At 35.9% G+C, this 27,683-nt stretch overlaps 1 protein-coding gene across 30 annotated transcripts in view; it reads left to right on the top strand.

Moving 5' to 3' along the window:
• Positions 1–27,683, top strand: part of DZIP3 (DAZ interacting zinc finger protein 3) — a 104,706-nt gene that overhangs the window by 17,504 nt on the left and 59,519 nt on the right. For 29 of the 30 annotated variants that reach the window (XM_070242402.1, XM_070242391.1, XM_023623150.2 and 26 more), the window contains 9 exons: positions 1,879–1,945; positions 4,378–4,533; positions 9,634–9,750; positions 13,183–13,263; positions 14,704–14,828; positions 18,000–18,114; positions 24,082–24,201; positions 25,546–25,647; positions 27,294–27,386. In XM_070242402.1, coding sequence (XP_070098503.1) covers positions 1,879–1,945; positions 4,378–4,533; positions 9,634–9,750; positions 13,183–13,263; positions 14,704–14,828; positions 18,000–18,114; positions 24,082–24,201; positions 25,546–25,647; positions 27,294–27,386 — 976 coding nt within the window. Of the gene's footprint in view, positions 1–1,878; positions 1,946–4,377; positions 4,534–9,633; positions 9,751–13,182; positions 13,264–14,703; positions 14,829–17,711; positions 17,849–17,999; positions 18,115–24,081; positions 24,202–25,545; positions 25,648–27,293; positions 27,387–27,683 lie in introns of those variants that run through there. The other variant, XM_070242403.1, reaches the window with a different exon arrangement.

Genomic DNA, 27,683 nt, shown 5'->3' with positions numbered 1-27,683 from the left:
TGCTACGGAGGCGGAAGTGAGCTTTATTTTGTGCAGAGCCATTGACATTTTAAGAAGAGAAAGGAAATTTTACACTGTAGTTCGGAAAGACTACTATCAATAGTGGGAAGGATGGGATGACAAGATATAACACTTGTAATAGTTCAGGAAGAAGCTGATGAAGGCTTGTACTGATAGGAATAAGAAACAGTAATAAAGGAGGGGCTTATAGAACTAGAATGAACAGAATTCTGTGACTGCTTAAATATGAGAAAAGGAGCAAAAGAGAAGCAGAGGTGGCTCAAAGTTTTCTAGTGACCAGAAGGAAATATATACCATTAGCTAACATTGGCATCAAAAAGGAGAGACAGGTTTATGTGTGTGTGAGAAAGAAAGAGAGGCCAGATAATGAGTTTAGTTTTGGATGTGAAGAGGTTGAGGTTCTGCTAAGATATCCCTGTGGAGGTTGTCAAGTAGGTAGATGGAACTATGTAGCTGTAGCATCAAAGAGCAGTTAGGGCTGGAGATAGATTTGGGGATCATTAGAATGGGATGCTATTTGAATTCATGGACTTTTGCTCACTAATTTATTTGTTTTTATATTTATTCATTCAATAAATATCTAAGTACCTACTTTATGTCAGATGTTGGGATAGATACTTGGAGTTTAAGTCGTGTTTAAGAAGGGCCTGATCCCTATCTGAGAGTATTTATACATGGGCATAAATGAGATTGATTTAATAGAAAATGTAGTTAAAAAAAAGGCTAAAAATGGAACATTACTATATATACTATGTATATTTTAGGATATATCATTATAGCAAAATTTCAGCTCCCAGCAGCAGAAAAAGGATACAGGTGGTAAAAATAGAAGACGAGCAAAAGAAAAATCCTAGCCTGTGTTGTCTAGTTTTAGCTTTACTACTGTCTAGGTATAGAACTTAATACAAGTTATATATCCTCTCTGGACATCAGTTAGAGAATATAGTGGCTGCCATTTATGACAGCTGATATACCTTCCTGTTCTAAAACACAGGGAGCATGGGTTGATAGTGTTAATGTAAACAGTCCTATATTAAATATTATTAAAATAATAAATGAATAAGATGAATGAGAGGAAGAGGGATAGCCAGTGGTACAAACTCAGAAGTGCCTAGCTTCTCAGGGCTCAGAGGAGAACCAGCAGCAGCAAAGAATGCAGTGGTTTTCAAGGAGGATTGAAAGGTGTGATGGATAGTGTTAAATGATCCAGAAAAGCCAAGTAGAATGAAGAACTAAAACAAAGCTTAGCTTTGTAGGAATAGCAAATCGGATTTCCTTAGTAACCTATTTTAATGTTGGGGAGGGAGTGAGAATTAGTTAAGATTACACAACAAAATTTGTTATGGAACCTGTGGGAAATATAGCAGCTCATTTCCCACACTTTGATTAAGAAGCCCTGAAGTAGGGTTTGATCATCTGGATGTTTTGAAAGCTTCACAGGGATTTTAATATGCATCTTGGACTGAGAACTACTGGGTTAAAGAGTGAATGATTATGAAATGGAGTTAGCAAGTAGAGTATACATTTGAGAACATTTTGTACTCTTTCTCAAACCTTGAGAGGCTTCAGAATACTAAATACTGGTCTATATTGTGTGTCTGTTAAAGATGAAAAGTTTTTTGTATCAGCTTTCTGTTCTCTCTCCCACCATCCAGTGAGGGCATAGCATAATTTCTTCTCTTTAACTTGAGTCCCTAAAGAGATATGGCACCTACCACCATTAACAGTCTTTGATACATACACACTTGTGAAACTTTCAGACAAAAATTCACCTGTTCGATTCTTTACTACTGCAATTTAATTGTGTTCTTTGTAAGGAGATGCTCTGAATACACCCTTCTTTTTCATTTAAAATAGGGATCATCCTGTAGAGGAGCAGACTGAGGAAACCGAGAATAAGGTAGAAAAATCAACTGATCAACTGGTAAGAGAAGATTGAATTTTCATTAGCTGTGACTTAATTAATAATTATTAATTATGTATGAGATTGTAATGCTAAATCCAGTTAGTTTAATTATCTGTTAAAAATTTTGAAGTGAGTCCAATTTCCTACTTTAATATGTAAAATTACGGTCATAATTAAATCTTTCTTTGATAACTTGCATCTCAAAGTTATCTTCTTAAGCACCAATCCTCACTATAAGTTAAAATTAGTAGACAATTGAATTGACTTGCCTGGAAACGTTCTAACTATGTTTTAAGAAATCTCTTATTTGTCTTTTAAAAGCAAAATCCAAACAAAATGAAAACTATACACAGACAAAGAAAAGATACACATACAGAGAATTTTATTTAGTAAGAAATTTCACTGAGTTGCTTCTGAAGTTAATTTTCTTCCATATTTTTATCGTCTTTAATGTTAGAACTTCCAGTAATGAAAGAGAATAACTGAATGTACATTAATATAAGCTTTTCATTGCCAGTCACGGTATGCTTTATGGTAGATAAAATACACACACATGCACACAACACATATGCTTATATTTAGTGAAGAATAAGTAAAGGGGTATTTGTTTGTTAGCTTCTTGTTGATGCAGTTTTCACCTTCCACATATATAATGATTGATGTCCACTTCTTAGTAAAGTTTGTAAAAGTTATCAAATAACTTAGGAGGAGAAAATATATAAACATAAAATAATCATAGTATTCACCTGCATGAGGTTGTCACCATAAAAAATATTGCAGAGGAAATGAAACATGTTCACATGTATGCAGAGACATGCAGTTCAACCAGAGGGATTAGATCCAAAAAAGACATTTCTAGATTCAGATTTGCCTATTTCCAAAAGGCAAGGGAAGTAGAAACTTTGACTTGAATTTGGTTTAGATGCTAAATCAATTTTGCAAAAACGAATTCAGTATCAAATATTTTAATGACTTACTTAAAAAAATTGTATTTATAATAAGAGAAATACTTAACAGTCATGAAGCTTATGGTATTTCCTGTTGACAAAATTTTATTCATGCCATAATCTTGCTTGTGTATCAATTTTGTAATTAGTGTTAGATGATTCTTTGGTTACTTCTGACTGTATAATTGACCTTTAGTTTGAAATATAAGCACTACTGACAGTGTGGAAGTTTTTTTTTTTAACTTTTTGAAAAATTTCAAACCTACAGAAAAGTTGCATGAATAGTACAACCAACGCTTAAATATCCTTCACCAAGATTTGTCAAACTATTAAAGTTTTCCTACATTTTTGGATGTAATTTTTATATAGTGAAGTACTATAAAAAGTAAGGTGTATTTGTTAAGTATTGATAAGGATGAAGGAATCTTAATTTAAGACTCAAAGCCAGAACAGGAGAGTAAGCAGATAGTCTTGCAATGGACTTTATGGTTCCTAGTCACTTTCCTGGGTAGTTCCAGGTCTGTTAGAGACCTGACAGTCAGAGTCAGTCATCACCAGGGCATTTTTAGTGATTCAAATGCTACATGGCCTCTGCAGTAAGATGATATCTGTTCCGATTTTCATAGGTTAGCAGCAACTTAACCATATTCCCACAGTTTCAATAAGTTATAGGAACTGTGGTGTCTTATTAAGGTTTGAAGAAAGGCCATCATTTATATGTTCCAGGTCCTTTAGCCATTTCTGTTGCCCACTCATTTCTTACAACTAATGTTAATAGACAGTCCAGCAGGACTTGACTATATAGCTATCAATTAACCATTAATAATGGCTTTATTAAGTCTGTAAGAATCAGTTCCTGAAGTCCCGAAATTATTGCTTCTTACTCAGCTCTGACTGAATTGAGGGGATAAGAGTCATTCTATTTTACTCCTTCAGTTATAATTTAAATGATTACAATTCTGTTCATTTTCAAATTACTATGTGTTTAGTAGCTGATGTATCAGCCATATAATATAAAAAGCACTCTTAGATATGATTTTCATATTATTATGTAGTATAATCTATATACTATTTTGAATTTAGTATTTTTTATGCCTTAAATGGACCAATTCAATACATGCTGTGTATTTCTCAAGGGCAACTGTTTTTTAAGGCCTAGCTCACATTTAAACCTAAAGTCATTCATGTTTCCCCTCCTCCCACCTTACAAAAAAGGGGTATAATTATTCCGTCTTTGAATCTCTACTTTGTTTATAACTTCCAAATGAGTTTATGATGGCCTTCCCTATATTAAAATTTCTTGAGTTTTGGCCTTAAACTTCATGCTGTATTGTAAGTTCCTTGAGAACAGAGAGAATGCCTTATTCTTATTTGGATTTTCTGTAGTTCTGTCACAGTGATCTACACAGAGTATGTAGAAGCACTTTTTTTTTTTAATACTTTGGCTGGTTTTAATATTAGAATAAATAAGAATGTAAATTTTTAATAAATAATGTCTTGTAGGACAAACAGGAAAACGACACACCTACTGATCTTGTCCCTGTTAACCTACTATTAGAAGTGAAGAAGTTATTGAATGCAATTAATACTCTACCCAAAGGTGTGGTCCCTCACATTAAGAAGTTCTTACAAGAAGATTTTTCTTTCCAAACTATACAGGTAAGATCATAATTTGTTTTTGAGGGCAGAAGTGCAGCTCTGTATATGACTATCTAGGGAAAACATACCATGTTCCTTTACTCTCACACTACTACCACACTCACAACACTTCTGACACTGGATGTGTGAGTTTATTTCCACACTGACCAATTCTCCAAAACTAGCTTGGTGTCCTACAAGTCACTTTAATTCTGACGCTATCTACCTGGCATTGGCATCAGATCCCACAAATTAAGGGCTCAGTCCCACAAGACCGCCCTGACTTCAGATGCCACTTGCAAGTCTTAGGCTGTCTCCGGTACTTCTGACCAACTAGCTATAAGTTGAAACTTTTGGGTTCAGTAATTTGCTAGAACAGCTCACAGAACTCAGGGAAATGCTTACTTATGTTTATCAGTTTAATACATAATAAAGGGTATGAAAAAGGATACAGATGAACAGCCAGATGAAGAGAAATGTAGGACAAGGTCTGAAAGGGTCTCGAGTGCAGGAGTTTTATTGCTATGGAGTTGAGATGCACCACCCTCCTGGCACGTGGATATGTTCACCAAACTGGAAGTTCTGTGAACCTCGTACTTTTAGGATTTTTATGGAGGCTTCATCATGTAGGTATGATCAATTATTAATTGATTTCCAGCCCCTCTGTGGGAGTAGGAGATGGGGCTTAAAGTTCCAAGCTTTTAATCGTGCCTCATTGTTTCTGGTGACCAGCCGCTATCCAGGAGCCCACCAAGAGTCACCTCATTAGAACAAAAGACAATCCTATCACCTAGGAAATTCCAAGGGTTTTAGGAGCTCTGTGTCAGGAACCAGGGTCAATGACCAAATATTAGTAGGAACTAGGAACAGAGATCAATATATGTATGTATTATTATTTCACAATGACTCTTTCTTTCTTTTCTTTTTTGTTTACCACAACAGTCCAGCTAAGTTCTGGAAATCTTCATCTTACTTCTTGTGAAGGGCTTTGGTGTCAGTCTTGACTATGGACTTTTACTCATGAAATAAATATAGTTGGTGCTAGCCTTTCAAGAATAATGGTAGGAAATGGATTAGTAGCTTGTAAACTGTTGAATGTAAGGTCCAGTGTTTATTCTAATTCTACTGATAACCCATAACATGCCACTCTGGGACAGGGGACTGCTTTCAGTTTTCCTAATCTGTAAAATGTTGACAAATTTTTTAAAAATGTAAGAGTAAGAAAAATAATGCCCCAAACTTTTGGATTTATGAGTGAAATAAATATTCTAGAGAATATATTATAGATTTTCATCTTGCAAATAGTTTTTCTAGATAATTTGTGGAAACTTTCAGCACAAGATGGGTATAATTCTTAAATTAATGGAATTTTCCAAAGTTAAAGAAAATGACCTCCTCTTTTCTTTGTGGCAGTTAATTTGGGAGGAAGTGGGCAAAATACCATAGGTGTTTTGAAAAGGCCACATTTGCCTTTTCTGTGAAAGAATACATCATTAGTTATTTCCATGAAACAAATTAATACTATTATGATTAAAAATTCAAATTGAAAATATCTAAAGACTTTATGTATACAATTATAACCTTAACTGAGATAATTTACCACAGTATGAATTCTGGTTTGAAATTGATGCAGTAATGCCACTATTCCCTCTTATTTTTTCGAAATTGCCCAGAAACAACAGTAAGAAACGGAAATCAGGTAGCCTTTATATATGCAAGCAATATAGTCAATTAGAGGGTAAAAAGAAAAAGAAAAATACTTATTTATAATAGCAACAAAAAGGTAAAATGCCCAGGAAAACACTTAAGAAATATGCAAGATACAAACTAGTATTTCTTGAAGTTTCTTGTAAGTCACCTGCATCAGACTATCTGCACCCCGTACTAGTACTAAAGAATCAGAATCTCTGGGAGTAGATCTGGAAATCTGAATTTTAGCGAGGACTCACGCACTCTGATTTTCTTCAAATTAAGTTTAAAAATCAATACTCTATATTAAAACAATAAATAAAATGTCTCTAAAACTCTATTAAAGGTTAAGAAAAGAAGACTTGAAGGGAAAGTAATACATGTAGGAAGACAATGTGATAAAGCTGTCAATTTTCCTGAATTAAAATTTACAAATATCATATAATTCCAATAAAAATGATAAAGGATTTTTTTGTCATTGTTACTAAAAGCTAATTCTAAAGTTCAAATGGGAAATAAAAGGAAGACTAGCCAAGAAAATTATGAAAGAGAAGTGTAGGGGAGAATGCCTGGGAATACCACTTAGGTATTAAAACTTATTGTGAAGCTCTAATAACTAAAAGATTGTGTTACTTGCTCTTGACTTTCCAGACAAGTCTAGAAAATAGAAGACAAATTCCAGAAGTAGACCCAAATGCATACAGAACTTTTATGTATGATAAGATGATAAAAATTGATAGTACTAATGGGTAAATGCACAAATCAACAATCCCAATGGGAGATTTTAATGTAGTTCTCTTAATAACTGATAGAACATGGACACAGTAGAGCTGTAGCAAACTTGATCTAATTGATACACACACACACACACGTACACTGTAGCAGACAGTGGCAGAATATACATTCTTTTCAAGTGCACACAGAACATTTACAAATATTGACCATATACTAGGTCACAAAGCAAGTCTCATCACATTTCAAAGAATCAAAACATACATGTTCTCTAACTACTGTACAATTAATTTAGAAATCAATAATAGGAAGATAAACTATTGTTCCTAAGTTAAGACATATACCTCTAATCTAGGTAACTCATTTGTCAAAGAAGAAATCACAATGGGAATTAGATAAATTTTGAACTGAATAAAAAATATATACCAAAACTTACATTATTAGGTAAAAGCTTTGCTTCAAGGAATTTTTATAGCTTAAAATACATATATTAAAAGAAGAAACAAGGTTGAATACCAGTCATCTAAACGTAAAGTTCAACAGGTTAATGGAAGAACAGCAAATTAAAAACAAAGTCAAAAGAAGGGATAAAGATAGCTAAAACTAATAAAATAGAATAAAACATAAAAGAGGTCAATAAACCCACAATACGGCTTTTTGAAAAGACCAATAAAATTGATAAATGCCTGGTAAGAATGTTCAAAGAAAAAGAAAGAAGGGAAGAATAACCAAAATCATGAATGAACATGAAAACAGTACAAATTCCATGGTCATCTGAAGGATAATAGAGAATTCTGCTACTTAGAGTGGCTGCCTGGGTTGGTTTAGAGTAACCTTCCTTTGAGAAGAACTAGAAAAACTGGACAAAATCTTTTAGTAATACTTGTGCTTTTCTGTCAGATCACATAATTCAACTAGGGGTTAAGATGATTCCAAGCTTTACTTCTGTGAGAAAGGGTCTATTTAAGGTGTACCCTGTGTAGCAGATACTGTCAATGCCCTGCCCATACCCCTTGGCCCCTTGGCCTCTATCATTTCAGTATGCTCTGGACGGTTTCCAGTTTTCAGTATTTATATCTCTATGCCTCAGGGCTTTTTTCCTGGAACTGCAGAAGACTGTACTTCTCATGGCAGTTCAGAAGTTCCAAGGAATTAATACTCCCCCCTCACTGCAGAAAGCAGTCAGTCAGTAAGCCTTATAAATATCCCAGTTCTCTCTCCTCTTGAGTTGGATAATACTGAGGCTTGTACTTTTCAAAGAGTTCCCATATTGTATTAACCCTAGCTTCAGACCATGGGTAACTAGCTTAATAACACACGTTAATTTAAAGCCTATTTTCCCTTCCCTGTATCACTCCTCACTCCCCTGCCATTGTTCTCTGCACCTCCCAAATAAACTACTTGTATTCAAATCCTTGCGTTAGGGTCTCCTTCCAATTGCAACCAAAACAGACACTCTTACTCCAAAGGTGTGTTTCTTCAGAGTCCCAACCAAAAGAATCAGGTGTTTACCAGGGCCCCTCTTCCTTGAAAGGTCATGCACTCCAATTTTCCCCCAGTGCTGCAATTCTGGTAAAATCTCTGCCTGCTGTCTCAGCCTCCCAGCCACAACTGAATATGGCAATTGCTTTAAGGAGAAAAGTGGCTCCAAAAGTCAGTCTCATGTCTGGGCCTTCTGCCTCTCTTGCATGTTGGCCCCAGACATTTTAAGTGCCTCAGTAGCTTTCCATTGCTCTCAAAAAAATAGTTTTTATATTTTTTGCAGCTTTTTTAGTTCTCATTGAGAGGATCGATTTGAAACTACTTATTTGGCAGAGGTAGAACTTCAGTCTTATGTTTTATATGCCTATTCAGATTCAAGAGATATTGTTGAGTAAATGGCTGGATATGAGTCTGGAATTCAGGTGATAGTTCTGAGCTGGAAATATAGATTTGGAAACTGTCAGTGTGTGGGCACTATTTCAAAACGCTGCAGTGGAGTATGCTAGGGAGTGTGTGTTGATGGAGAAAAGATTCATTGAATTGAGTGCTGGGGAGACTGAAATAAAGTATCCAGTTAACTAGAAGAACAACAGGAAACTATTGACTACTGGAAACCAAGTTAAAGTGTAGATTAAACTTTCCACACAGATAATATTATCATTAAACAGATAATGGAATTTAAGCCAAGCATTTATGGATACAAGGCATTGGGGAATAAACACAAAGATAAGACATAGTCCTTCCTTTCATTTAATCCATGTAAATAACAAACTATAGTAATAATAAATCATATATTAGCTTGGTTCCCATCAGATCACAGCATAAGATGGCTTGTGGTGGTATTGGTATTAAGGCCAGTGTTCTTGCTTACCACAGGTTCAGGGCTGGAAGGGAGATTTTAGCTATGCTGGAGAATAGAAGGTATGAGAATAAAGAGGGATTACCACTTTCCTCTGAAGTAGGAGTGGACGTTGCCAACTCCTTGGCAGGCATAGGAATGCTTTTTAGTGTTTTGAGGAAATAGTTGAAAGGAACATTTGTCGGACAACTTAAAAACAACAAATATGAGAACAGTTGTATCTAGGTGGTGTGGATTTTTTTTAAACCATCTTTATTCTGCAAATTTTCTACAATGAGCATGTATTATATGTGTAATAAAAATATGTGTAGATATCTGTTCTAACTTAAAGAAATTTTTAACTGAATTATTTTCCACAGAGAGAAGTTGCAGCTAACAGCCAGAATGGGGAGGAAGTTGTTCCTGCTTTGACTTTACGTTTCTTGATAACACAACTGGAGGCAGCACTTCGGAACATTCAAGCTCCCAATTATACTGTAAGTGTTTTATTTTGAAAGTTTGAAATAATGGACTTGGACAACATTTTTCAATGAGAGAACAGCCAATCCATGCTTATTTTAAGGTGTAGGCCATTTTGTATTTTCCTCTTTTACCTTTAGAGAGAGGTACACATAAACTGATTTCCTTCCTGTCTCTTGTACTTTCTTGTGACTCCACCTCTTTAATGAGCCTGTTCTAGTCCCCTTCCCTACCATTAAAATTATCTATCTTAAATAAAGAGAAACAAACTAGTAAAAATGGGCTTTCTCAGTCAGAGGTGGAGAATCATAAACTTCAAAACTGCTCCTTCCTTTCCCCCTAATTATTAATCAGTTCCTCTTTCTTCTGATATTTTTATATTTGCAAAAATTGGAACTTCTCTCATCTGTTAGTGAGTAATGATGTAAAATAAAATTGACAAGATATATTTATATGTTCAACGTCAAATTATACTTTAGAAATAAATAGAAAAATCTGAGGAAAAATAAACCTTGTATCAAAAATCAAAACCAATACTACATGACAGTAAAAGGAAAAACCAGTTCTTTGAATAATTTGGATCCATGGGGTAATCAGTTTTGCACACATGTAGAAAATGGATTAGAGTTATCTTCAGGAAAGGACTACCCAGGTACCAATCAAGGTAGCCTGAGACACCAGATCTCATATTATAATGATGCATAAGGAGGGGGAAACATAATCCTTCTTTAGCACTCTCAGGACCAGGGTTCTAAGAGGTGATATACACCACCCTAAAGGGTGGAGTCAACAGAAGGAACAAAGCAAAGGGAGCTGGCATCAACATGTAATCCCAATAACTTCTGGGATGTTGCAGACCTGCTATTTCTCCCACTGACCAGGTTGCCAAGCAGTGCAATAAATCAGTATAAATCAGCCTTCTCTCCTTAGGCATTACTTCAAAGGTGTCTTACACCAGGAAATGGAAGAGTTCTCTCTCTTGGTAGCATTTGTGAGCAGAATTGGAATTGTCATCAGAGCCGCCAATGGCTCTCCTTTTTCCTCAAGGCCACCAAGGAGAGGCGAGGCAACTGTGTAGAAAGTGGCAGTTGGTGTTGGGGTGGGGGACAGCTGACAGTAACATCGCTATATCCGTTTAATTCCGGTATTTGGAATAATCTCTGCTAATGGAGGGGAAGGTAGGGAGGAAAGGGCAGGGCATTTAGGTTAGAAATGTACCACTTGCATCTTTAAATTTCTCAGTTCTCTGCCGTCTACTTCTAATTATAGCATTATCACAATTCTGCATCTTATCCTGTTCTCAAAATGTTCTTTTTATTTAGAATTGTATGAGCCAAAGGGTCCATTGTGTTCTTTATGAAGGTAGTTTTTTTAAAGTTATAAAATAATAGCTCACGCTTACTTAGTGTTTGCTATATGACAGATACTGTTCTACGCACTTTGTAAGGATTAGGTCATTTACTCTTCAGAAGCACCTCATCTCATTATTCCCAATTTATAGATTAGAAACTGAGGCATAGAGGTTAAATAACTTGCTTAATTCATTGGGTAGTAAGTAGTGAGTGAGGATACAAACCCATGTGGTCTTGGCTTCAGAGTCTGTGCTCTGAACTGCATTATAGCACCTCTTCAGAGCTGGGAATTTTAAGATGGAAACCAGTTAGATGTTACAGGGGTGTTTGTGTTCATAAACTCACTTAGTCCATTGAGAACAAACACACATGTCTGTTTCCACTCAGATCAATTTGAAGCCAAACTTCTCATAAATGTATACTGTTGGCCAAAAGAAGTGTGTTAAGTGATAGAATATAGTTAGATCAGTATAAAAAGAAAGCTCATATCCTGTAGACGCTTATCATCCTTATGTACCTTGGAAAAATCTTGTTTATAGTGTAGGACACTCTCAGTGAAAAAAGTTAATGTGACAAAAGATTTGGTTACAATCTTCAGTCAGTAGAGAGCTTATGAACAGAATGGATAGTATTTTTCTCCATAGACAGTTGTTTAACTTTTGAGAAAATTTTAGATGCACGGAAGGTCAAAAATACAACTGTACAGTACAAAAGTACAGAGAGGTCCTGGTGTACCCTTCAGTTAGTTTCCCTTAATAGTTACATCTTACATAACAACAATATATTATTAAAACCAGGAAGTTGACATTGGTACAATAGGTATTGTGTCAGGAGTCTCCAAGACCACCCCCGTGTTCAGCAGGACTCACAGAACTCAGTGTTAGTTGTACTCATGCTAAGATTTATTACTTAGTGATGTAGTAAGGATACACACCCAGATCATAAGGGGAAAAAACGTAGGCAGAGTCTGGAGGAATCCAGCTGCAGGCTTCCTTATATTTTCTCCCTACCATGAGGGTCACACAGAGTATACTCCCTCCTCCCCCATCTACAAGAAAAATGCAGCAGCATGTGTATGTGTGATGTTTCTGCCCAGGGAAGCCCATTGGAGACTCAGTGCCCACGGTTTTTGCTGCAGGTTGGTCATGTAGGCACCCTCTGCCTAGCTTGTATCAAAATTCCAGACCCCCAGAAGAAACTCCCTTCTTTTTTGCCTTCATTGTTTGCCCAAACAGTCTAGGCACAGTGAGCCACCCTTGTCTGCTAGAGAACAGTGGGAACACTCCCGAAATCCAGGTTCCCAGACACCAGCCAAGGGTCAGCCTTGCAAGCAGGCCTTCCTAAGGAGAGCAGTCTCAGGCCAGTTAGGCTAACTTTTTTTAGGCACAGATGTGTATAGTTCCATGAACACTTTATCACAAGTGTTTATTTGTGAAACCACTACTGCAGTTAAGATAAAAGAACTATTCCATCACCACAAAAAAATCTCTCTTCTGCTACCCCTTCATAGTCACATGCATCCCTGGCCCTCCTCTCTCTCCCTTGTCCCTAGTCTGTTCTCCGTCTCTGTAATTTGGAATAGACTATTTTTAAATGAAGGAAATATCCACGTGTTTTAATTTTTCATTGAAGAAGTGATACGCTTTACGTTTATACTGTTATAGCAAAACTCACACGTGGACAATGAAAGGCTTTGATTTAAGAAAACATCGTATTTTTTAAGCTGGATGGTAGATGAATACCCAAGAGTATTCATACCTAGTGTGTTCTTGATACCTACAATATTATATAATGAGAGAGAATGAAAATCTTTCGAAAGATTTAATATAACAAATCTTGATGACATTTGCTTTCATTTTCTTTAATCAAACTCTAATATTTTATTTCAAGATTATTGACTATCCTCTTTCTTCTTCTGGGTCAAATTATCAAATACATCTAAAATGTAGTCTCTATAGTTATTGTTAGATGGTTGATATGATAATTTTCTGCTATTTTTAGTAATCACTAAATAGGCCTAGGATATTTAATTAAGCTTGCTATACTGAGAAGTAGCTTAGGCTAAATAACCAATTTAAATATATTTTATCTTTTTAGGTACATCAGATTAATATTGGTTATTATTTGACATTACTGTTTTTGTATGGAGTAGCACTCACTGAAAGAGGAAAGAAAGAGGTATGTAACATGTTATCTGCCTGTTACAAATCTTTTCACATACACTGACTCCATTTTAACAAATTAAAATGGTGATTTTTGAAATTCTCCAAACACTGAAAGCATTGAGTGACTTTTGTGTTGTATATTAATAATATAGAGTAGTTAGCCAAAGACTATATTGTAAAACTAAAAATATTGATAGAGGAAAGTTAATTTTAACTTATAACTTTAGTTATTTTATTTATCTTTTAAATGCTTACCATTTATGTAAAACAGAAGGTTGTTTAGCATCTTTCACTTACACAACACATTTTAATCCATTTTCTTTCTGGTCTTATTTTTACCCCTTTTGTAAAATGCCAGTCTTTTTTTTTTGCTGAGAAAGGTTAACCCTGAGCTAACATCTGTTGCCAATCCTCCTCTGTGCTTGAGGAAGATTAGCCCTGAGCTAACATCTGTGCCAATGTTCCTCCATTTCATATGTGGGATGCTTCCACAGCATGGCTGACAATTGGTCTATGTCTGCACCTGGGATCCGAACCGGTGAACCTGGGCTGCCAAAGCGGAGCATACCAAACTTAACCATTATGCCACGGGGCTAGCCCTAAAATATGTTTTACCTCAAATTCTTTGTTTAATAAAATGAAGTGCAAAAAGTAAAAACTTGGGAGTTAACTAGGTAATTTCTAAGGATCCTTTCAATTTAACATTCTCTTTTTCTGATTTTTAATGATTTCTCATATTTTCTTTGCAGCCTTACTATTTCTTTTATTTTTTGTCTTCCCAAATCTGTATTCTCTACTTGATTACCTAAGTATAAATTTTAAATAATTTCATGTAATACTAATTATTGTTTAGTGTGATATGCTAGAGAATATTTTTAAGCAAGGCCTTGTGGTATTTTTTTCCAAGGAGACCAAGGCCATTATGTTTGTTTTAATAATAACTGAAGCATTTATTAGAACTGCTCCTAATCTTTACTTCCAAACTTACATTGCTTATGGTTGCAATGGTGCTTCCTCAAAAGAGACTGTATGTGTGGTCAAGAAGTCACTTATTTCCTATTTGAAAAATTAGGACAATTTTTGCTCCAATTAGAAAGAAAAATTAGGAAGAATTATAAAGAATTATGTTCCCATAGTTATCAGAAAAGCCCTCCTTTTGGCTACTAATATTTGTCAATTTTATTTATTTATTTATTTATTTGCTGAGGAAGATTCACCCTATTTTAATGTTTGCTTTGAAACGCTGGTTAAAGAAGACTATTTTAAACACTGAATACATTAGCTATCTGATCATATACAGAGGTGCTAGGATTAGAGATATAAGTAAATGTCCAAATGATTGGATCAATATTAAAGCTGTTCTAACTTCTCTTGGTTGGGAAATAATGGTTTATTATAAAAGAAAAAAACAATGCCCGTTACGTCAGGCAAACCTAGTTTTATATTACTGCAGGATTATACAGAAGCTGAGAATAAATTTCTAGTGATGAAGATGGTGATCCAAGAAAATGAAATTTGTGAAAACTTTATGTCTTTAGTTTATTTTGGACGTGGTTTGCTTCGATGTGCTCAGAAAAGGTAAGGATTTCAATTAATGGGAGATCTCGCCTATCAACTTTCAGCATTGTGAAATGGGAGTGAACTTTTCACAGTATATCAGGGATCATAACATTTGTGCTCTACTGGCTCTCTTTTTCTTCACTTATTCCTGTAGACAATAATTTCTCCAATATATTTGAGAATATTAAATATCAAATTTAACAGGTCATGGCAATAAGAGGCAGTATAGCAAAAACATTAGGAAAATAGGCTTTCGAGTCTGACAGACCAGGGTTTAAATACATTTTCTGCCACTTACCTAATCTGTGACCCTGGAAACTTAACATTGCTAAGCCTTATCTTTTTTCCTAATTTGTGAAATGGAACTAATAATAGTGCTCACCTCATAATGATGTTCTAGGTGATTAACAACAGTGCTCAGGACGCGAAAATGCTATTCTTAAATAAATGATGGTGGTTTTTTGTTTAGTGCCATCAAGTCGATTCCAACTCCTAGTGACTCTGTGTACACCAGAGTGGAACCCTTCCTGGTCTTTTTTATACCATCCTGTCATCTTCCAGCACTATCTCAGACAATACTCTGTTGTTAGTCATGGCCAATTTTTTCAAAAGTGAGTAGCCAGGCCCTTCTTTGTAGTCTCTCTTAGTCTGGCTTAGTCTAGTTTAACTCTCTTAAGCTATGCTGAAACCTGTCCACCATGGGTGACCCTGCTGGTATTTGAAATACTGGTGGCATAGCTTTCAGCATCGAAGCAACATGCAGCTGCCAGTCTGACAGATGAGTGGTGTAGTTCCCTGCCCAGGAAACGATCCCAGGCTACAGCAGTGAGCATGCCGACTCTTAACCACTAGACCACCAGGGCTGGCTAATGATGGGTGTAGTTGTTAATATTATCATCACTTGGCATATATGTTTATGATATAAATGAGCTTATAAAGCATTGAAAGGGTCCAAATGCTGAGTTTTGGGAGTATAGGGTATTACATATTTAGTGAAATTATATAGGGGAACCTATATGGATTATCTGTTCGCTTCCTATATGGAGATCCTTAGCCATTTATAACATCATTCATTTAATTTGCTAAGCATGTATCATATTCTAGAGACTGTGCTTGGTGTTGAGGGTATAATGGTTTACAAAGTAGACATTTACTGTCCTCCTGTAACTCAGTATAGTAAAGGTTATAGACCTTAATCAAATAATTAGTTATACAAATAATCAATTATGAAATGTAATAAAGAACTATCAAGGAAAATACAGTGAACAGTTAAAGTCTTTACTGGAGCCCCAGTCTGGTTCCAGGAATGAGAAATCTCCCTGAGAATAATGTTTGCCTGAGAGCTGAAGGATGAATTAGGCAGTCTACTTGTGCAAATCCTTATGAAGGATTGCTGCTGGGTCCAACCATTGGATTCCTAAAATTGTCACCTCTGTGGTAGTTACCTGACTCTTTGTAAAGTTTATCTTCTATCCTCTGGCATGCTTGTTTTTTTGCTAGGGTATCCAGAATACTTTGCACTTTCTGTTCATTAGCAGATGTCATCAATATAGTGGGCCAGTGTGACGTTTTGCAGAATGTCAGGATGATCAAAATCCCTTTAGTCTATACAGTGGAGAAAATTAACATAGTTGTGAGACAAGACAAAGAATGTGTACTGCTGTCCTCCCCTCAGATATGTGAACTACGTTTTATTCTCTTTACTGATGGGCATTGGAAAGAATCAATTTTTCCAGATCATTGACAGCAGAAAGCCCAGTCGTATGGCAGCATCATTTACTTTCATCCCTGGCCTATAGAGAACAACCACCACTAAGCTGCTCAAAGACACAGGTGCCCTTCTCTGTATTTCTTATTGCATTAATGGATGGATGTCGTCTGGACCTTTCCGGGGGACACTGTCTAGTGGTGGGTTCTACGGTCTTACCTACTAAGTCCATTTTAACATCCTCACCTCCCTGAGCTTTCTATAAACTCTGCCAAGAAATTTCCAGCATTTCCACCTCAATTACTTAGGCCATTGTTGTGTCTAAAACTTGAAGCGGCCTTCTCAGCAGCATGTTAGGACTGGCTTCAGGTGTCCTGGCTAGGAAAGTAAATCTTGAATTATGGAAGAGTTGTCCCATACACTTCTCTATTCAGCTGTATATTTGTCCATTTGTTTACCACGCTTAAGATTCACTCTCACACATGTTCCTGCCAGTATATACTAGTGGTGCAATTCTTAAGGTGAATAAGCTTTTTCTTTCAGGGCAGGGACTCTGTTTTCCTACTTGGGTTCTGCTTATGCCTCGTCCTAGAGTTATTGGTCTGTAGGCAATAAGTGGAGATAGGGGTGGATCTTGAGAAGAAAGGGCATCATCTTTTGAGACATGCACCTTAGATGATATTTTTGTGTGGTCCCTAAGTAAAGAGATTCTGCTCTCCTCTAGCAAGGAAGAGGTCTTTGCCAGCCAGAAGGTTCAGGGAAATTTAGGGATAATTGTTGCTAGCATATTCACCTAAATGTCTCCAAATCAAAACCCTGATTTTAGCATAATAGTCCTGTCGAGGCTTTTGGTCTTTGCTGTTGTTCTACCCTTATGATTAAATACTAGGCCTCACTTTCAGTACAGTCAGCCATTATGTGAGAGTCAGTGAGTGTTCTTTCAATGTTGCCATAGAGACTTTTTAGCTTTCACGGAGTGTCCTGAGTTGGCAGCGGAAGTCCTGTTGAGGATGTACATTTGGTCTCTTTTGCACTTTGTTCTATCTTGTGATTAAATCTGGGCCTAATTTTCAGCACAGATGGCTACAGGAGATGAGGGTCTCTTTAAATGCTGCCATAGAGGTCTCTGTCTTTCACAGTGTATCCTGAGTCAATAGTTGGCTGACCTGTGCCTGTCATTCTCTTTCTTCAAGGCTTCCAAGACAGTAAACAAAAGCCAACCAACTCTACAGTCCCTTTAATTACCATGGCCCCCATACTGTTCAAGCTTGAGCTACTACATAATCTATTGCCTCCCCTTCCACCTGTATTTCATCCCAATCTACCACAGGTGAGAGTCCTAGTATTTGTATTTCTATAGCATGCCAGAGGTTATCACCACCCTACTTACCACAAAAAAATGGGTTACTTGTTGTCTTATTGGTAAACTGTCCAGTTGCAGAGTCGCATTCAAACTAACCTTATTTTAAAATGCCTTACAGATATAATGGAGGGCTGCTGGAATTTCATAAAAGCTTACAAGAAATAGGAGATACAAATGATCATTGGTTTGACATAGATCCTACAGAAGATGAAGATTTGCCTACAACTTTTAAAGTAAGAAATTATTTAAGAATAACGTTTCCCCTGTGAATAATTAGAATCATCTTTGATAAAGTGCAGTTCATGCTATGCCATATTCTGTAGGAAGGACATTCTTTTATTGGAAATTACCTTTTATATAAGAAATAATCTTGATTCCGTTACCTAGTGCAGAATGTGAGTATGATTCAACAAGTAGAGAGAAGTGAGGTGGCTGTGTTAGCAAATAACAAGAAGATTTGTTTCCAAATAACGGAAGATTAAAATCTGTACTAGTCCAGTACTTCACATGGCTAAAGCTAAATGTCTTAGTTAACTTCTTTTTTTCTAATTATATTTACCATTATTTTGTTGTTTTAAATTTAAAAAGTGCTAAATGCTTACATCAGAAAACTTGAAAAATGTGAAAATGCCCAAAGATAAAATTTATCTATATTTCTTGAAATGGAGAAACTACTGTTAGTATTTTCATTTATGTCTTTCTAGACATGCATGTATAAACAGTCATACCCTTTATTTTTAGTAAATTGATATGATGTTATTCACATTGATTTGTAGTCTGGAAATATATATTATTGTGAATTTCCCAATAATAAGATTATTATATGGTATAATTTTTTCCATAGTCCATTATGTAGCTGTGGTAACTCATTTGTTTAACCACTTCCCTGCTATTGAACATTTAGTTTACCCTAACCATTCCGGTTTTTCACTGTTATGAAAGTGATCTTTGTGTATTTCTTACATCATTCCCTTAGGATAAATTGTGGAGCAAGTATTCATACACTTGTAAAATTGTGGACATATATCTTCATATTTCCTCTCAGAAAGTTTGTATCAGTTTATATTCTTAAGACAAATGAGAATTTCCATTTCCTCACACCTTTGGGTATTTTTGCTTTTTGAGTAATTTTTATCTCTCTGATAAGCCAATTGGTCACTTTTTAAATTTGTTTAATATGAAAATATCTATACTAGGTTTCTCTTGGTTAGTGTTTGAATGACATATCTCTTTCCAAACTTCTACTTTAAACCTTTCTGGATCTTTATATTTTAGCTGACTTTAAAACCAAATACATTCCTCAAAATAAAGAGGGATATTTCATAAAAATACAAAGTTTAATTATCTGGGAAGCTACAACAACTCAAAATTTGTAAATACCTAATAATATAGCTTCTTATGGGACAAAAACTGAGAGAACTGGAAGGAGAGACAGAAAACTCTCCAATCACAGTGAATTACTTTCATATACCACTCGCAGCAATCAATAGAATCAGCAGATCATTTTTGGCATTTTTCAGGATAATCATGACTTTTAACTTTGACATAATAAAGTAATAATTTTATACCTTTTTTTAGTTATTGAACTTCTGTGCTTACGCAAAGCAGTCCCTAGTTGGTCTTGGTTGTTTTTCTCTTTTTCCTCCTCCTTTTAAGATATTTTTCGGGTCTGGCCCAGTGGTGCAGCAGTTAAGTTCGCACGTTGTGCTTCTTGGCAGCCCAGGGTTCCCCGGTTCAGATCCCGGGTGCAGACATGGCACCGCTTGGCAAAAGCCATGCTGTGGTAGGCGTCCCACGTATAAAGTAGAGGAAGATGGGCATGGATGTTTGCTCAGGGCCAGTCTTCCTCAGCAAAAAAAGGAGGATTGGCAGTAGTTAGCTCAGGGCTAATCTTCCTCAAAAAAAAAAAAAAGATATTTTATTATCCAAACTTTTTTAGTGCATTTTTTTTCTGGCAGGTTTCACCCTGAGCTAACATCTGTTGCCAATGTTCCTCTCTTTTTCTTTTTTACCCCCTCCCCAAAGCCCCAGTACATAGTTGTATATTCTAGTTGTAAGTCCTTCTAATTCTTCTATGTGAGCCACTGCCGCAGCATGGCTACTGACAGACAAGAGGTGTGGTTCTGCAAAAGTGGAATGTGCCAAACTTGAACCAGTAGCCTGTCAGGGCTGGCTTGTGAATTTTTATTTTATGCAAAATAATACGTATACACAGTTTGTCAAATAATATTTAAAAACTTAGAAATTAACAGTCCATGGTCCATCATCTCTAATTGTAGTTTCTAACTAGAGGCAACTTTTTCCAACTCTCTACGCATTTTCCTTTGATATTTACCTATATTTTTAAAAAATATTTTAAAAATTTCTCTATTTTAGATATTATCTTTTGACTTTTCACTACAAAAGATGAGGATTTATTAGCTCTCTTATACATCCTCTTCACATACGCACTTCCCTTCCCCCATCCTACCTTCCAATAGTTATAAGTTTTTATTAAATTGGCCTTAAGTTTCCCTTTATTTGATTGCTCAGAATAGCCTTCGCTTTTCTCCTGCATAGCATCCTCTGTTTCCCGGATCTCAAGTTTCCCTCTTTCTAGGTTTACTCTCATGTTTGGTGGCGCAGCTCATCCAGCAGCTTCCTGGAAAAGGGTGTTCGCTTGGGAGGTGAAATTTTGAGACCTTTCAAGTCTCAAAATAATTTAATTTTTGTACAGTTTATTTATCTCTTGCCTGGGCAAAGAATTGTAGGTTGAAAATCATTTTCCTTCATGTTTTAGAAGTGTATTTCTCTTATCTTCTAACTCCCAGTAATATTTTTGAGAAATCTCATGTTCTGATTCTCAATCTTTTGCTTGGAACCTGTTTTATTTTTTTCTTTCTGGGAATTTTTATGATATTCTGTGTATCTCTAATGTTCTGAACTTATATTTTGAAAATGTTCTGGGACATTTTCTTGATTTCTTTATTTGATTATTTCTTTTTAATTTTCTCTTTTCTTTCTGAAATGGTATTTTTTACATGCTTGACATCCTTTACTGAATCTCTGATTTTCTTTCTTCCTTTTTCTTTTTTTTTTTTTTCTTTTTATCTTTTTGTCCCACTTTCTAGGAGATTTTCTGAACTTCATCCTTCTGCATATGGCCGATATTCAGACAATACACACTAGTACTATCATATTAGTGTTATAACGTTAAAATATTCCTGTACTGCTTCAAAAATAGCTGCTGCCATGAGTTTCTTGGGTACCCAGCCACCATTCAAGCTGCCCTGCAGTCTCCGCCAGCCCACTCTCTAAAGTCCAGGAGCTAAAGGTTTAATGTCTGGTAGGGCAGAATGCTTCCATGATCCTGCTCCCACTCTAGGCCAGCATGTTCTTAGTCTGTTATTACTGGTTCCTGTGCCTGTCAGCCCACCAAAAGTCCTGCTTCTCAGACACTGTGATTAGTTTTTTTGGGAACTTAGAGGGCTGGCCTGTATCCCTTTATCTGGCACTGAGGAATCCCAGGTAAGTAATACCAGAGGCCTGCCCTGTCCCAGTCGCACCTGTCCTCATGTGTCCCTTTAGATGAACTCACCCTGGTGGGGGAAGATAGTACCCCTAGAGATGCTGGCACCCTTGCAGGGCAATATCTTTTTATATGGTTATTATTTTTAACATTACCCTTCTTCCTGTCCTTCTGTAGAATTTTTTTTTTTCAACAAGTTTTTTTTTTTAAGATTTTATTTTTTCCTTTTTCTCCCCAAAGCCCCCCGGTACATAGTTGTGTATTCTTCGTTGTGGGTTCTTCTAGTTGTGGCGTGTGGGACGATGCCTCAGCGTGGTCTGATGAGCAGTGCCATGTCCGCGCCCAGGATTCGAACTGACGAAACACTGGGCTGCCTGCAGCGGAGCGCGCGAACTTAACCACTCGGCCAGGGGGCCAGCCCCCCTTCTGTAGAATTTTTAATATCAATGATTATTTCAGCTATTGTCTGCCAAGAGATTTTTTTTAATGAATCTTCCACTTTTTTTTTAAATGACATGCTGTTCTTGTTTCATGAATGCATAACATATTAGAGGCAAACTTTAGAAGTAAATGTCAGCCAGATCATGGAAGGCCTTATAAGCCAGTTAAGGGGCTCAGAGTCTTTCTTGAGGGAAATGTGAAACCCCTGAAGACTTTTAAACCATGAGATTATTTAATCAAATTATAATAAAATATGAGTTATAGAATTTAGGACTTTAAATAGTTTCTGTATTTAGAGTAAGAAAGGATTGAGAAAGTAAAAAGACTGACAAAATAGTTACAAATTGTAGTTAGTATTCTAAAGAAAATAAACAAGGGGTTGGGGTAGAGAAAATGGAGAACACAGGAACAGATACTCATATGCCTGTCTATATCCATATGAATCTATATGTATATATGCATATGTGCATGTGTGGCCTCTCTGGGAGGTGATATTTAAGTTGGAACCAGAAGATGGAGAATGGAACTAGTTCTTTAAGAGTGCTAGAGGGAAGAGCATTCAAGGTAAATGGAATAGAGTATAGAAAGGCCCTTAGGCCTTAAAGAGCTAGTTTGAGAAACTAAAAAACAAAACCATGTGAATTTTATAGTGAGTGAGGCTAGAGATGAGTTTGAAGAGCTGGATCAGTGATGGGTAGATATACTGGGTCCATGTTCTGCAGGACTGTGCATTCAGTCCTTGGTAAGGGTTCCAGATTTTGTTTTAGGTAAATGGAAAGCAGTTGAAGGGTTTTAAGTGAGGAACTGATAGAATCTTTCGGTTCTGTGCAGCGTGCTTTGGAGCAGAGTCAGTGGGGATAAGGGGGACCAGTTACGCAGCTGTTAAAGTCAGTAATCTAGGTAAGACATAGAGTGGCAGCAATGGACATAGAAATGGAAGAATTTGCAATCTGTTTGGGAAGAAGACTCAACAGTACTTGCTGATATATTGCATGTAAAGGGTGATGGAATCCATTATGCAATGGATGACTTCAAGTTTTCCGGCTTGAAGCTAAATAGATAGTGGTAGATGAGACTGATATAAGTCCCATGAGGGCTAAGTTCACTGCTGTATCCTTAACGTCCATAACATTCCTTAACATTCGTAACAACCTGGCCGATAACAGGCTCTCCGTAAATATTTGTTGGACGAATGAATGCCAAAACCTGGGGGCAGGAGATGAGGGATAAGGAACAAGAAACAGATTTGATGGGAGAATCAATTGATCAGTATTAAACCATTAAGTTTGAGATCTGTGAAACTGCAGTAGTTATGTACATGCTATGAATTTCATCCTTTTGTTTTGGTATCTCCACTTGGGTATTGGCTATCCTGACAGGGTATACTACCTTCGTATTAATAGGTCCTTAAATGCTTCTCATTTCTTTCTCTCTTTTCTTGGTATTTAAAATGTTCTAGTCGACTTGGTCAAAGCATCTTTATTCTTCAATATAGGCCATGAATTTAAAATTCTGAGTGCCATTGAAAGAATGTTATGAATGGTGACTAGTTTCATGAAATAGTCTATAGAGCCTTATTTATCATATTGTGTACCCTGAGAACATTAGAAATACTACAGTTTGAAATTTTGTAATACTCTCCCTCTAAGGAATAAGTATTTAGGACCTGATCCAAGGACCTGTTTAACTTAGACTTGATAATGTCTTTCACCTACATTTAATCAGCATTTTAAAGTATGAAATTGTATTCCAAAGTTGTAACTCTGAACATTGGAACAGTATTTCTCTACCCTACTTCTGCCCATTATGTTTGGGAGTGGCATATTGCACCACTACAGTAGTCCCATTGCCAACATAGTATCCTGGGGTCCACTTCTAGCAAAGACTCTCCTGAGTTCCCAGCAATTTGTTGTCTCTGTATATATATCACAGCAAGTAATTCTTGATAAGCACGTCAGGTGCTATGCTATGGGTTAGGATCGTGAAGAGAGATATAGACTTATTTCAAATATAGACTTTGTTCTTTTCTCCATGTTTATATTCAGTAAGAAATCTAGCATTTCTAATTTAGGGCCTTCCTATATATTGTTTACTTTGAATGAGGAAAATATGTTCTATTACTGTTTTTTAAAAAAACTTATGCAATGCCTTCAAAAAGGGATATCAAATGGATATTATTTAAGGTAAGATATTGGAAGTATCTTAGTTTTATTACTAATTCATAACATTTATTTTTATTTTTAAAATCTAGGATCTCCTTAATAATTTTATCAAAACAACTGAAAGTAATATAATGAAGCTGACCATTTGCAGTTATCTAGATTGTGAGCGATCTTGTGAAGCTGACATTTTAAAGAACACCAACTATAAGGTACTATAATTATCAATTAACTGAGTATTTTTAAAAATGTAATTATAAAATTAAACTTAGATAAAAAATATTATCCTGCATCAAAATGTTGTTTAAAAGAGTACTTAGTTTAATTACAGTGGTAATGCAGTTGAGAAGTTGAGTGTCTCCGAGAGCTTAGATTCTTAGTGAGCAGGCATTGTTTATATTCTGTGAGTCAATAGGATGAATTGGTTTTGCCAAGGTTTTTGTAATGTTCACATGTCTCTGAAGTTATAGTTAATAATATCCCTGCAATCATACAGTGGAAATTATCTAAAATATTCTTTATAGTTAGAAATGTTATAGGCTGAGAACATTAGTATTTTACTAAGGGGAAAAGTTGTCACTCTTCAAGAATTATGTTACTAAGTAAGTGATCATTATCTCTTCTTTGGGCCTTGAGTGGAAAAAATGTAACCAGCCTTGATTTGAAGAAATTCAATAATTCAAAGTACTGCAAATCTAATTCTCTCTAGATGTATCAGAATAAGACTATGGGAAATCACAAGATAGGTTGGGATGTGACCATCAGTGCAAATCAGACATGCAAGGCATGATGTATACAGCAAACAGGGTTTGTGGGGAGGAGGAGAAAACCAGGATCTACTCGTATGGTAAGACAGATATTGGGAAGTGGGCCTGGTCAAGTGTAGTGCTCAGGGTGGGGCAAGTTCAGTCTTGGTGTAGGTGACATGGTGATATGGTCATAAGGTTTCCCAGGGAGCCTTCAGGGTTCCAATCAAATGGATAGCCTGTAGCAGCAGGAAGTCCTGGCCACACAATTTAGGTTTTTGTTATCCAAGTAGTCCACCTATTTAAAGGAAGCAGGGCTGTAGTTCCCAGGGCGATCACACTGGGAAGAACAAGAAATCTACACCTTAGGATAATGTAGTAGCTATCTGTCACCAAAAGAGCAAATCTGAGGTCTGGTGATTGGTAACAGAGACACAGGGGAAAATGGTATGGAATTGGAGCGGGAGGAAAAGAGAAATGTAAAGGTGGAGGCGAAGAGGAGGGGTAGACAGCATGTTCCTCTATGAAGGTCACTCACTAAGTTTCTGATATTTTGTTGTATGCAGCATATGAAAAATATTACATTGACTTGTTCAAATTGTTCCCTTTTTTCTGTCCTAACTTTTCTGTCTTCAGTGATGTAAAAATAGCTTGTAAATTTCTGTGATTAGCAGTGATTTTTTGATAAATTTTGAATGCCATGTAAAAGATCCAGTTATAGAATAATTTTAAAAGTGATGTAAGGTGGTATTTTCTATATCTACATGAATTACTATTTCTATATCAACAGCTTACTTTTTTCTTTTCTAGGGATTTTTTCAGTTAATGTGCAGTAAAAGCTGTTGTGTTTATTTTCATAAAATTTGTTGGAAAAAGTTCAAGAATTTAAAATATCCAGGTGAAAATGATCAGGTATTATGTTTGTTTTTCTTTCAAACTTTTGCTACAGCATTTCGTGCTCTAGCTTTTCTTTTTCCTCTTTCCCCTTCAGTTCTTCCTGTTCACATACTTCCTCCTTTTTTTTCTCCCTCCATTCTTCTTTTCCTGTTCTCTCTGATGCTTTTCTCCACCCTATTCCCTGTTCGTCATCATCATTTATTAAACAGATCTTGGTAGGGGATACTTTGCTGTTGCTTTGCTTAGGGATTTCTATCAATTTGTTCTCTTCCCTTTAGAAGTTTATACTCTTAAGAGTGGAAATATTGTTGCATATCTTCACATACAGGACAGAGAATCAAAGAATAGAATTGCTTAATAAACGGAAAGCACAGTTATACAATTTTAAGGATATTTTAAGGGTAGAGAACAATGATAAATTTTATAGTCTTCAAAAATATATTTGTAATTATTTATATTTACCTAAAGTCATGCAACTAAATTGAATTTTTTACCATTAAAAATAAAGCGAAGGGGCTGGCCCTGTGGCCAACTGGTTAAGTTCGTACGCTCCGCTGCAGGCAGCCCAGTGTTTCGTTGGTTTGAATCCTGGGCGCACACATGGCACTGCTCATCAAGCTATGCTGAGGCAGCGTGCCATATGCCACAACTAGAAGGACCCACAACGAAGAATATATAACTATGTACTGGGGGGCTTTGGGGAGAAAAAAGGAAAAAAATAAAATCTTTAAAAAAAATAAATAAAGTAGAAATCCAAGTCTAGTTCTATATTAATTACTCTTTAGTGAGTAATGACCTTAAGTTGGGTCTATACTGTTTGGTTCTAGAAGTGTTTATGTTGTGCAAACAACCGAAAACCCTTATATTTGTGGTGTAGTAGAAAGAGCATTGTGTGTGGAGTTGGGAGATCTGGATTCAAGTCCAGATAGAGCCACTTACTAGTATTTTTTACATCAGACTAGTGATTTAACCATACTGAGACTCATTTTTCTAAGCCATAAAGTGAGGATAGTAATACTTAGTTCATAAGATTGTTGTGAGGATTAACAATAGCACAGATGAACTTGCTTTGTGTGCTGTAAAAAATCACTGTATAAAGTATTATTATTCATTTTCTTTAAGCAATGTGTAAATACTTTTCACTTTTTTTGATTCTTATGGCAATCAATATTGCTCAACTTTAGATAGAGATGTGAAAGAAAACTAAGTAAGTTAACCAGAGGAAATAGCAAGGTCAGAATCAAAGAAAGGACTCAACATTTTTATTGTTTTCTTTTCCCTGGAATCCTTGTGTATCTGATAGAAATTCAGTATTCCTTTTTATGCTTACTTAATTAGTACATTTTACTTGAAGTTACTTTCCCTGAGGGCAGCAAATACATTTTAAGCTGTAAATAGCTACTTGAAGGTTTTGAAGTAGAAATGATGAGAGTGAAGTGCAATCATGCATTTTAAATAAGAAATCCATTGATATATGAAATGCAATGTCTTTGAACAGCTAACTCTCAAATGTTTATTCACGTCTTTGTTTTACCATCTAGCAACATCTGCTTCTAATTTTATTTAAATGTAATTGGATTTGCACATCAGTGATTTTTTTCTATTTTTATTGTTTGTATTGTTTTTTCTATTGCTAATTTTTTTTCTATTGATAACTTTAGAGTTTTAGTGGGAAAAAATGTTTGAAGGAAGGATGTACAGGTGACATGGTAAGGATGCTACAGTGTGATGTCCCTGGAATTGTTAAAATTTTGGTGAGTATTTTTTCTTTTTTTTCTTGCTTTCCTTCACTAGAATGGTCTTTTTGACTTCAAACAGATTTGGGAATCATAATAATAGTATTTTAGCCATATTCTCTTTGATGATGACTAAGCTTTCTGACCTTTCTATTGCTTTGATTTCTCCAAAGAAGTATCTAAGTAGTCCTTAAGAAGAAGAAAATTTTAAAAATAGAGAGAGAAACACACACACACACACACACACACACACACACACAGAAACAGACAAAGCAGGCCGTGGCTGTACCAATGTGGAAAGTGTGTCATGAACCA

Source organism: Equus caballus, chromosome 19 (assembly GCF_041296265.1).
Source record: "Equus caballus isolate H_3958 breed thoroughbred chromosome 19, TB-T2T, whole genome shotgun sequence".
NCBI lineage: Eukaryota > Metazoa > Chordata > Mammalia > Perissodactyla > Equidae > Equus > Equus caballus.
Note: the sequence above shows the minus strand (reverse complement) of the source record. Positions and strands in the feature narration are given on the sequence as shown.